The sequence below is a fragment of the Alexandromys fortis genome, unplaced genomic scaffold, assembly GCF_014885135.2.
Source record: "Alexandromys fortis isolate MF-2015 unplaced genomic scaffold, M_Fortis_MF-2015_v1.1 scaffold_84, whole genome shotgun sequence".
Classification (NCBI taxonomy): domain Eukaryota; kingdom Metazoa; phylum Chordata; class Mammalia; order Rodentia; family Cricetidae; genus Alexandromys; species Alexandromys fortis.
Genome location: NW_026068017.1, coordinates 7809007 through 7821696, shown reverse-complemented (window position 1 = coordinate 7821696; position 12690 = coordinate 7809007). Strand labels below are relative to the sequence as shown.

At 42.6% G+C, this 12690-nt stretch overlaps 1 protein-coding gene across 1 annotated transcript in view; it reads right to left on the bottom strand.

Annotated features, from left to right (window-relative positions):
- Dnah9 (dynein axonemal heavy chain 9) overlaps positions 1 to 12690 on the bottom strand; it is a 328862-nt gene that overhangs the window by 114874 nt on the left and 201298 nt on the right. Inside the window, 1 exon segment of the mRNA XM_050162584.1 lies at positions 9130 to 9390. Coding sequence (XP_050018541.1) covers positions 9130 to 9390 — 261 coding nt within the window.

The following is a 12690-nucleotide window of genomic DNA, read 5'->3' as shown; positions in this document are numbered from 1 at the left end:
AGAGACCATGTGTTTCTCCTCTGGTAGCTCACTTAAATACCCTGTGGGAGTGGTCCTGACTTTCCCCCTAGGGAGGGGTCAGGACCTGGCATGCTGGGATTTGGAGTCCAGACCAATACAATTCCCAGGCCTGGGGTCTGGGATGGATGCAAGGGGCTGGAGACAACATTCCCAACTTAACTATATACACATACATACATACACACACACATACATACATACATACATATATGTATATATATACGCACACACATATGTATATATAACAAAATACATATATGCATTCAGTAACAATTAGTGCAAAAAAGAAACCATGAATTTGAGGGAGAACATGGAGTAGAATATGGGAGAGTTTAGAAGGAGGAAATGTAAAAAAGAAATATTGTAATTATATTGTAATCTCAAAACTAAAATTTTAAAAAGAAAAAGGGTCAAAATTCTTAACTAGCAAATGGAGAAGAAAAATCTAAATATGTGAATATATGCCCTGTATCATAGGTGAAACTGTTTAAAATTGAAAAGTAAATTTTTACCCATTTCTTTGAGGAAAAACTAAAACGTCTGAAAATACCCAAGGTCAGCAAAAAAGTAGGGAAAATCTGTATTTCTAAGTATTGACAAGAGCAGCCATCTTGAACAGAAATCAGGCAGTGTTTATTAAAAAGAACATGTTGAGTTTCTTATTGCTTCTGCAACTCAGTGATTTCAAAACATCCAGGTTTGTTCTGGAAGTACAACACGAAAAGGAGATGCTCGAAGGGCTGGCTCCTTCTGCAGCTGCAAGAGCACACACTCCGTGCCTCTTCGAGCTCCTCCGTTGTCCTTGCTCCCACACACATGGCCTGCATCACACCATAGTTCCCCACTTCTTCCATCACGTATCATTTTCTCCCTTTGGCCTTCCTGTCTCTCACTTCTGCAGATTTCCGTGATTATGTGCAGAGTCCACCAGGACAAGCCAGGAACATCTCCTGCTCCCAGGTCCTTCACTTCATGGTATCTCTAGACCCACTCTTTCCATGTGCGGTGATGTTTCACATGTCCCAGAGACTACAGTATGCATATCTTTGGAAGGGACACTATTCGGACTGTTACATTGCTCAAACCAAAGAACTGTACTTATTTGACCCCCAAATGACTTGCTATTTAAAATATAAAGTATAAGAATATTTTCTTTATGGAAAACAAACAAATAAACCCTACGTGCTCGATGCTAGACGAACCAATAAAATACAGATAAAGTCAAACATGGGACACAGTAATGTACTAAACGAAGTTTCAAGACAGGAACCCACATCAAATCATCTCGAGAGGGGGAACATAAGATTCTACATATTTGAGATCACAGATCATTTTTCTTTGCCCATGTCACTCAGCATATGTGAAATTGATGTTTATTCCATTTACCTGCTGATAGACAAAGGTTGTTTTCCATCTCAGAAGGGAAATAATATTCTTTTCAGTCGCTTTATTTTTTTGGGGATCCATATACATTACCTTCCAGTTAGATTACCATCAGAGTGTAAATGATCCCTTTCCTCTATAACCAAAAAAGCTTGGGTCTCTCTCTCTCTCTCTCCTTCATACGGAATTTACAAAGAAAGTAGGTTTTAGGTGTTCTTAACACCTGCATTCACCATGATGGTTAGTTTTATCTCACCTTGACACAAACTAGAGTCGTTTGGAAAAAGGGACACCCAATTGAGAAAGTGCCTCTGTAAGACTGGCTTGTGGGCAAGTTAGTTGTGCATTTTCTTAGTTAGTGGTGGTTGTGGGAGGGCCCAGCTTATGGTAGGTGGTGATACCCCTGACAAGTCGTGCCTGGGTGTCATAAGAAAGGAGCCGAGCAAGGCACGAGTGAGCAAGCGGGTGACAGCCCTCCTCACGGTCTCTGTGTCAGTTCCTGCCCTTACTCCTCTCAGGGATGGAGTGTGATCCTGGAGGTCTAAGGTGCAATACCTACCTTTTCCTCCACCCCTACAAGTTCATCACAGCAATAGAAACCCCAACTAACAGAGATGGTTCGTGTTAACTGTCAACCTGACAGAATCTCACAGCACCCAGAAGGTGGGACTCTGGGTACGCCTGTGGAGAATTATCTAGATTATATTAATAAGATATGGAAAGACCCATCAGACTTGTCATTTTCCAGGCACATTACCCAGGCAGAGGATTCATGTCTGTACTAGAGAAAGCAATCTAGTAGCACCACGCATTTGTTCCTTGTGCTCTGCCATCTTGACTATAAGCGCCTTGTGACCAGCCATCTCAAGCTCCTGCCTCCGTGACATCTGCTCTGGTCACATGGGACTGTGGGCTAAAGGACACATGTTTAGTTGCTTTCGTCAGGCTTTCCATCACTCAATAGGAGAATAAAATGAAGCCACAAGCCGTACTAGAAGGGTTTGAAATGACGGCTTTGCTAGTCTTCGTGATTACTTCATTATAGTCATTGAAACATCATATTGCGTAGCTCAGACGCATACAATCAAAAGAGAAATCAAGTTACTAGTCTTGACTTGCATTTCTGTTTACATCCTTCTCATCCTTCTTCGTTTTACAGCTTTAGTCGGGATAGACTTTTCCATGTAGCCCTGACCTTGAATTTTCATCAATCTTCCTGCTTCTGCTTCTGCTTCCTGTGTGTTGGGATTATAGGCGTGCACTAAACCTTGCCAAACTATAATATATTCTATCTGTGTGTTTTCAGAAATATGAATGCACAAAGAATTGCTAGGGTGGCGATCCCTGCATTGTTACAGGGGGTCCTCTTAGGGAAAAGCTGTGGCTAGAGGGGAAATGAGAAGGACTTTATATTTGACCCTGTGTGCTCTCTGCCATTTGAATTATTTAGTGATAGAAAGCCACTGAATATTATATGTATAATAAAAATAAATTCATTGTAAAAATGCATGGGAAATAGAAAATTACGCCTAACTTCACGGAGGGGAAAAGGCCATGGTATTAAAAGATAAAATACTCCTAAACTAAGGCCGGGAAAGTTACACTGGATTTATTTCATCTGAGTAATAAAAGCAAAATAAAGCTGCCATGATGGAGACAGACTATGCAGTTACTGCCGAGCTCTGATTTACAGGTTTTGTTTATGTGTTGGCTAAAGATTTATTTTTAACATTGAGAATAATGAACAAACAGGGAAATGGTTCTTAGGCGCCAGAGTCCTGGGAATGCCAAAGGGTTTGGGGATAATATCCAGGAGCCCTTCAGATCATGAAGCAGTGTTTGCTTTAGTTAAAACTATATATGGACCACCTTGGTCCACCTTACGCTGTCAAAACAAATAAACACACAAACAAACAGTCATTTGACCTTGTCACCTGCGGTGGGTAAATACTCCTCGAAGGTATAGGTGTTGCTTGGCTCACCTTTAACCCACCCCCACATCAGATTCACCTACTGCTATCCCTGCAGCTCACTCACACCGTGCCCCTCAGGCATTCATAGCTTTGCAAACATCTTTCCTAACTCTTAATAGTTATCTCTTCCGACTACTGATTCTATCCTAATAGTATTTGCCCAATGGGCTTTGCTTTCCATTTCCTAACCAATCAGCTCTGCTCTCATCCATGGCCTCACGTCATTGAAGGGGTTTGTTTCTTTTATGCCATTACATACACACAGCTTGTAAACCTTAGGATTAGAAGACTACGGACAGAGGCGAGCCCATATTCCCTGACTGCTGCTCCCAGAGGCACATGTACTTTTACCTCATCGTCACTTAGATACTTCATGCCTTACCAACAAAGCGCTTGTATGTATATCAAATTTATATATATTCAAATATTAATTTTGATAATTTTATTACCTTTAGTGACTTTTCTAAATGACATAAAAATTTTCAGTTAGCATTTATGTGTAACTATTAACATTGCTTTGCTTTGGATTTTATGTTTTCATGCACACTTTGATTTCTAAAATTGGTATTTTTACTTGTTAAGGTCATTTGAGAGCAGCAGAGCAGAACCAGGAACATTCTACACAGCTCTTGTCTGTGGCTGTAATAATGGAGGCACATAGAGTGAGATCCATATGGGCAGAGGAGAATACCAGAGGAAGACACAACAATCAGTGTGATAGGAGAGGCATCATAGTGCCTTGCAGTCATGATGACCACTTTGGACTATATTTTGACATAAAAGGAAATTAATAAAGGACCACGCTTCTGCTGTAAAAAAGACTACTTATATAAACAATCATATCCCCCAAGTTGGATAAGCTAGGACAAATTGACAAATTTTTACATAAGAAATGGGTCATGAAGAAACATAAATAGAGTATCTGAATAAATGATTGAGGAGATTGAATTGGTTCTAAAAATCCTCTATCAAATAAATGCCCAAGACCAAGACCTGGTGGGCTCAGAGATGAATTTCACAAAACCTTTAAAGATGACTAAGAACATACTGTAACCTTTTCTTAAAAGGCAAAACCCAAACCAAAACTTCAAAAACCCTCAAAGCCATACAGGAGGAAGTACACTTAGGTTCCCTTATGAAGATAGCATCGCCCTGACACTAAAGGCAGAAAGGACTTCACAAGAAAACTACCGCCCAATAGCCCAAGATCTCTGATGAACAAAGACGAAAAAGTCCTCAACAAGATGGCAGCAAGTTTCATCCCATAATACTCTAGAAGGACTGTTCACCAATATCAAATGGGACTTATTCCTGGAATGCAAGGATGGTTTAATAGTTCTAACAGATTAAAGGATGAAGAGCCTTTTCTTAGATGTAGAAAAGCATTAACAATACTTTAACAATATTCAAGTGTTTTAGGACAGAAACACCTAATGAATTAGGTATAGAAGGGATGCACAACAGCCCACCATGATAATAAGAAGGGATGTGCGAGCTTCCTAGAAAGTAAACTTACAACGTAACATTATGTGCAATGGTGAAAAACTGAAATCTCTCCTCCTAAGGTCTGGAAGATGAAAATGATATCCAACCTTACCACTTCCATTCAATACAGGAGTTCAAGTCCTTGTAAGAGAAATAAAGTAAGAAATGAAAGGCATACAAGTAGGAAAGGATGCCGTAAACTGTTGCTGTTTGCTGACAACGCAACACCATATATAGCATTTAAACAATCCACTGATCAACGGGTGAGACTGATACAAGTCCAGTAACGTAGGAGAGGAGAAGTCAGTGCACAAAGTCCAGCAGCACCTCTCCATATTGGCAATGGCAGTTCCAGAAAGGAAACCAAGAGAATAGTCCTGTCTCAGTTACTGTTCTAGTGCTGGGAAGAGACACAATAACCAAGGCAACTTACAGAAGAAAGCATTTGATTGGGACTTGACTACAGTCTCAGAGGCTTAGTTTATTATAATCAATGGTGGGGATCATGGCAGCAGGCAGGCACGGTGTTGAAGAAGTAGCTGAGAACTACATCCTGATGTGCGGTCAGCAGACACACACACACACACACACACGGCCTGTTGTGAGCTTTTGAAACTTCAAAGCCCACTCCCAGGGACACATCTGTTCTAACAAGGCCACACCTCATTCTTCCCAAAGAGTTCCACTAACTGGGGAACAAACATTCGAGCATATGAGCCTATGGGGACCATTCTCACCGAAATCACCACAAATCTACTTACAACAAACATACAGCACTTGGGAATAAATTGAACGAAGGAGGTAAGCGAGCAGAACACGGGAGACTATAAAGCAATCACAGATAGTGAAGGCACATGTAAGTGAAAGGATATTATGTGATCTCGGATTAGAAAAACTTAGCATTTTAAAATGTCCACACTACTTGATGTGATCTACAGATTTAGTGAAATCCCTTTCAAAATTCAAATGCAAATTTTAGAGACAAAGAAAATTTGAACCTAAAGTACCTATGGAGTCACAGACATAGCAAAATCACAAAAACTCAAAAGAGTAAAACTGGAGGTATCAAAATGCCTAAGTTCAAAGTATACTATAAAGTGATATTAATTAAAACCAAATGAGATTGGCATTATGGAAAACACAGAGATATCTCAGGAAAACACCAATATCCACTGAATGATCCAAGAATCCATTTGTGTGTATCTACCTGAATGCTCTAACATCAGCGCATCAAAGAAATGCCTGTGCCACCTTGTTCACTACTGTGCCATTCACAGTGGCCACAGTTGGAAAAACCTCCAGGTCCACCAGGAGATAAAGTAGAGAATATGACAATCTGTCATCTGCAAGAAGGCGAATGTAATTGGAAAACATTATGCTACATAGAATAAACCAAACAAAGACAGGCAAACATCACATTGCATTACGTGTAGAATCCAAAACAATTAAGTTTACATAAGTAGAGAGTGTAGCAGTGGCTGCCAGAAACTAGATGGAGAAGGATAGTAGGTATGGAGGGCTTAAATGTCAAAGCATCAGCATAAAGGCATATTGCACTGTGGTAAATATATAGTTAATAGTCAAAGGGCTATATGTTTTTGTAGCATGAATGGAATAAATTTCAAATCTTATTATCACAAAAATTGTTAAATATCGAGGCAAGTAATATGATAATTAGCTCAATTGAATAATTCCACACACACACACACACACACATATATATATATATATATCCATCCCCATGAGCACACACACCCTTATAACTTGTCAGTGTTTAATAAATGGGAAAGAAGATCCCAGGTTGCTACGAGGCTCCACTGGGGCAAAAGTGGATAGAGCACCAGAAGATGAGTGTGCTTCATCCAGCAGACGCAGGAGAGATTATCCAAGCATTTGGATCCTGTATATATTGTAAAAACAGCATTGATCGAACTTTCTAATAGACTGACATATCTATTTATGTTCAATATAGAGCCCACTAATTCTCGTCTTCCCCTCTCTGCGTCATAGGAAAGTGAAAGGGAAGGGAGAAGAAACGGCCATCCCACAGCTAGGGAGAGGAAGTGACCTGTCATGCCGTCTGCAGCAGGGAGTGATTGAACACACATTCCGCCTCCTTTGTGGCAGAGGGATCCGGGATGATTTGACTCTTTCACTTCTTGAGTTATTGACTTATACTTTGTATTTATTTCTACCTACCAATCTATCAAGCAAACATCCAACCAGATAGTTTATGGGTGTTCGCTTCATTCTGGTTTTATGAAAATCGAAGTGATTATGCTATGACAATATTGACAGCAGCCAAGTTTTTCTTAGTGACTGTTATTGATCACCTAGCTTTCATACATGATCCCATCCAGTCATTTTAACAATAGGGGGGGGACTTTATATCATCATAGCTTCCTCTTAGCAAACGAGGAGGCAGAGCCTCAGCAAAGACAGATGGCCGTGAAAGTAGCACAGTAAATATAGTATATTTGCTCCAGACCATCTTAGGAAATGTAATCCCTGTGTCAAAAGATCTTAAGAAAGAGGTTAATTTTCTTAGTAAGGATTTAGCAGTGAACAAACAGATATTCACTTTTTTGTGTAAGCTAGAAATCAGGAGGGAGGAAAGGAGAAAGTTTTGTTTTGAAATCTAGCGTCGTTTAGGTGGAATAAAATGAGGTGTGGGGCGTATGGTGGTGTTGGATGCCATCTGATCGCAGGCCTGAAGACTGGCATGGGTGATGTCATAGGGAGAAGCCTGCCACAACAGGCCTGATGCACAGCTGGTCTCACAGAGACTGGGTCTGTGCACAAAAGGCTTGTACATGTTCAAACACGCACACACGCACGCACACACAAAATCCCAGCACTGAGAAGAGAAGTGAACATGGTGACCCACTCCTGACCAAGAAGCTATTTGCTATTGAATTTATAATTCATACCTGCTGGGAAAGGGAAAATCAGATTTCTACCAGGGAGTGACACTGGGTATATGAGTCACATCCCAGGGCAGGTCCTGTGCCCAGCAGGAGTTGGCCAGCACAAAAGGGACCCCATGTTTTCTTCGTGTGTGTACTTTTTTTCTTACTGAGTTTTGTTTATGTTGAGAAAGAGAAAAAGAACACAAAGTTGGGGGACCAGGGATGTGGGGAGATCAGAAAGGAATTGGGGAAGGAGAAAGAATATGATCAAAATATATTGTATGGAAAATTTTAAATAAAAAAACCAGGAAAAGAAATCCAACATATTTGGAGATGACACAGAGACATGGGCTTCTCCAGTAGATGGGAAACAAGCAAGACCCTTACAGGGCAGAGCTGCTAAATGTTTCTTAGATCTGCCGTCAGATGCTCGTTTGTAGGGAGAAATGAATTGCCTTTGCCCCAGAAAGGTCAGGAGGAAGCAGAGCATGGGGGAGAGGTCCCAAAGACTGGAGCAGCATCTCCAGGAACCATGTTGGGCCTCTGAATAGACGGGTCAGCTCCTAACTCCCCTCTGGTGTCACCTCATAGCATCGTGTCTGCTCACCCACTTCTTTCCTTCTCCCTTTGCCTCTCAACCATGGTTATCAAATGGGAAAGTTAATCGTTAAAAATAAGAAAGGAGAACCAGAAAGCCATGTGCCTGCCTCAGCCACAGAGTAAATTTAAAGACATTTGACGAATACATCTCAAAGTCATACTTTTCCTACCAAATGTGAGTTAAACTTAGTTGATGCACAATTATACAGTTGCCACTTAGTTGAAAGTGTATTAATTTTGGTTTTGTGGTTTATTTTTTAAAAAATATGGTTTGGAACCAGCACCTGATTTAAGCCCCAGATCTTAAATATTTAATTACCAATCTGTGTGGTCTGTGGAAGGTGGGGAAAATGACCCTAATTTACATAACAGACAAACCTCTGGGATTGAATTCTGAAGATACAAATTCAGAGTCCCACCTCTCAAAATTTGTGACCCTCGGCATATAAAGCTCCTCCCTAGGTCTTGATTTCCTCATCTGTGAAGTGGGGGAGGCTGGGCTAATTGATTCTCCGTGTTCTTTTAGGTTGTTTCTAAGATTCACAATTTTGGGATTTCATCGCTCATCCTTGGGCTCTAGCGTGCAGTCAATTTAAACTGATGGTTATGTACTGAATGAGTAAGCTGCAGCTGTGGCTGCTGGCCCCCTTCCCCCCCCCACTCCCCCCGCCCTCGGCCCTCGCAGGTGTGCCCTGTATCACGTTCTGAGAACCGAGTGTTAGGTGTGGAAGGCAGACAAGCCCGCGTGACTGTCCTACCTTGTTGAGGGTGTTGAGGGCTGCCTGGGCTGCCGTGAGGGCTGGCTCGGCTTTAGCCAGGTCCTCCTCACAGTCCCTCTGCTTCTGCTGCACCTCCAGCATGATCAGGGCCACCTTCTGCTCCTCCTCGTCGGCGACGGCTTTCTCTCTGCTCACCTTGGTGGTCTCCACGCCCACCACCTGGATCAGCTTGTCGGCATCTTCGTTCTTCTGCTTCAGCTCCACCTCCTGCGTGGCAAGCTTGGCTTTCAGGTCATCCACCTGCGCCAGAGAACACAGGGTTCATCAGGGACAGACCAGGGAGTCTTCGGTGCTCGTGGCTCCATGCGCCGAAGGCTGCAGAACAGAACCAACCGAGAGTCTCCTCATAGCCAGAGGTGGGAGGCTGCATTCTCAAGCAGAACCGAACTCCCTGAACTGAGGAAAAAAGAAAAGGCATGCAGGATACCCTTCAGTGTGGTGGACTTGCCTGAAATCCACATGCCTAGGACCTTTTCCTTGATACCCAGACAATGTGGGGTGCTTCTTACTGAATTAGTGCTTGTGTCCTTTAAAACTCTATGGGCCTACATCCATGTTTGCTGCTTGAACTATTCCCAATAACCAGGAAATGGAGCCAGCCTAGGCGTCCATCAACAGATGAATATAGTACGGATACACGCACGGAATGTTATTGAACCATAAAGAAAAGATAAATGACACTTGCCGAAGATTTGATGAAACTGGAAATAATTGTGTTAAGCAAAACAAGCCAGAGTCAAAAAAACAAACACCACATGCTTTACCTGTGATTACAAATCTCTCTCTCTATTCTCTCTCTCTCTCTCTCTCTCTCTCTCTCTCTCTCTCTCTCTCTCTCTCTCTCTCTCTCTTTCCTCTCTCTCTCCTAGGATTATGAGAGGGGAGGAAGAGATCTTAAGGGAGGTGGAAACAAAGAGTAAGGAAATAAAGAGCGGGAGCAGAAACTAGGAGAAGGAAATCAACGAGCTGGGGTGGGGAGGGAGGGAGCATCCCAGTATGTTTCTCTGTTCCATGATAAAATAGCCACTAAAAACAAGCTGAGGAAGAAAGGTTTATCTTACTGCTTACTGTCCTTGAGAAGGGATCCAGGGCAGGAACTCGAGCACAGGCCTCCGAGGACGCGGTTTGCTCTTCAGGGCGCATGCTCAGCTCCTTTTCTTAGACCCAGGACCACCTGCCTACGGTTGGCGCCACTCACAATGGGCTGGGCCCTCCTCCTTCGGTTAAAAGCTAAGAGAAAATTGCTCCACAGACAAGTCCACAACTCCTCAGCTGAGGTTCCCTCGTCCCAGGTGTCTCTAATGTGTGTTAAGTTGACAAACAGCAACTAGCACAGTGGCAGTGGGGGAGGGTAACGGAGGAGTAAAACACGGAGTGACACGTGAGAAGGCCTCGATGAAACTCAACTTTTTACCGTGTGAATCTAAAAATATTATTATTATTAATAAAGCTCTCTATGTGCCTAACATTGTACTTTCCTGTGAGGGCTCCTTAGCAAGGATCCGTAGTTATGTAATTTAAATTGTATGTTGCCAAATGTGCTGAGGATTCACAAGAGGGAATATTTACTCTGCAGCCAGACAGTGTCCAGGCCTTGCACACAAACAAGGACAAACCTGACCCATGACCTCCAGCAACTGTCCAGGGAGCCGACCCCTTCCCTTCAAGAGAAATGAGAACAGAGAGCTGTAACAAGCTATGCTCTCTCCCTCCAGTCCTAGAACAGATTTGAAGGGTGCCCACGTGAAACTGCCTGATGACTGCCTCAGGAAGCCAGCCTGCCTCGAGTCAGAGATGTAGGCAGTCTGATTGACAGCTTGCAGACACACTTCGAAAAGACAAATGGTAACTCCTTTGGCAGTAGAGCAGTTGCCCTCAATGGCCAGAACCTGACTGATAATATACAGTTGTTATTATTATTACTTATTATTATTGTCACTTCCAATGTAAGTCCAAAGAATGCCATCCCATAGAATGCTGCTTTCCAGGGAGACCTTCCTCCACGTCCCCAGACGAAAAGCCTCCAGGCAGGGCCTTCTCTTTCTATACTCCAAAGCTCCCCTACTCCTCCCCTTGGATCTTGACTAAAGAAGGACCAGCTGTGTTGCCGGACTCCTTTGCTGTTAATAGGCTTTGATTTGGAGGCTTTGGAGGCCTCCACTTGGTTAGTCCTTACTAATTTCCACAATCCTTAACTACAAATGGATGGCGATATTAAGACTAGACAGCCAGAGTACAAATGGCCCTAGCCAGCTGGATTCCCCATGCAGCCTCTGATGTCAAATGCCATATGGAGGCATAATGAAGCCTCGTGAGTGGGTCCAAGAGGATCTGGTTTTCTGTGTCTCTTCAGAGCAGCTGAGTGATGGTTTGAGATTGGACTCACTGGGCCAGCATCATCACATCAGCATCAGCACCATCAGCATCACCCAGAACAAGTTGACTATGCAAACAAGTTAATAATGCAAACACCCAGGCCTTAATCCAACCCCTACTGAGTCAGAAACTCTGGAGGTGAAGCCTTGTGGCCTCTGTGGATTCTGAAGCCAGCCTGGGTTTTGAGAATGGCTGGTCTAGCATAATGGCCTTTTCAAGTGCAAAGGGAAGACAGACCTATTTATTCTGAAAGGCTAAGAAGCCCTTTGTATTTGCAGTATGGCTCATAAACCTTACATTGCAGGCTGACCTCTCGCCTCTCATTTTCTTGCGGTCTATTGCGTGCAACAACCACAGATTACTTTGGAGCTCCTGGAACACGTCAAACAGATTCATTGCTTTATGATGCAAAATGCATAAGTCGAAAAATAAAACTGAGGCTTCGACGCCTCTGATAATTCCCCTTTCATGGCAGATCAAAAGAAAGAAAAGGAAAGGGGGCCAAAAAAAGAATGTTCTTTAATTTCGTGTATTCATGGAAGCCAGTCTGTTTTAACCTCAAATCGAGGCTGCTCCTTGGAACGTGTCTTATATTCACGAGTTGGAAGGTTAATCTGCTTCCATCTCCCGTTGTTCAGCTGCAGCGTTACTTCTACAAGGACAAAGATGCAATTGTAAATCAAAATGATTGAGTTGCATAATCACCCAGTCAGCAAACACACCAGTAACTTTTTGTTTCTTTTTAAATCTTGAGAGATTTGAGAAAATTGAAGGGTTTTTTTTTCTCTTTTTCTTCTTCTCTTTTCTTTGTGGTTGTTTTGTTTTGCTGATTGCAGATATGGCTGTGACCTCAAGCCCAAGGTAAATAATCCTCTTCAGAATGAATAGGAGTTTAATAGCTCTTAAACTGTGATGTGGAGTGACAGCAGGGTTCTGCCAGTCAGGAGGAGGCCACTCCCCACTAACCACCAGCGACAGGGAGCCCAGGTTCATGTTAGGACTCTTCTTTAACAGAAAAAAAAAAATTGGAGGTGGCTGGGTTAAAGCTTTCTTGTTCTCTTAACAAACACATCCGAAACCCCACTTTGCATGTCTTCTTACTTAATGCTACCAAAACGGGAACATGAAAAAGATCTCAGGAACACAGAAAAACCCTTCCCACAG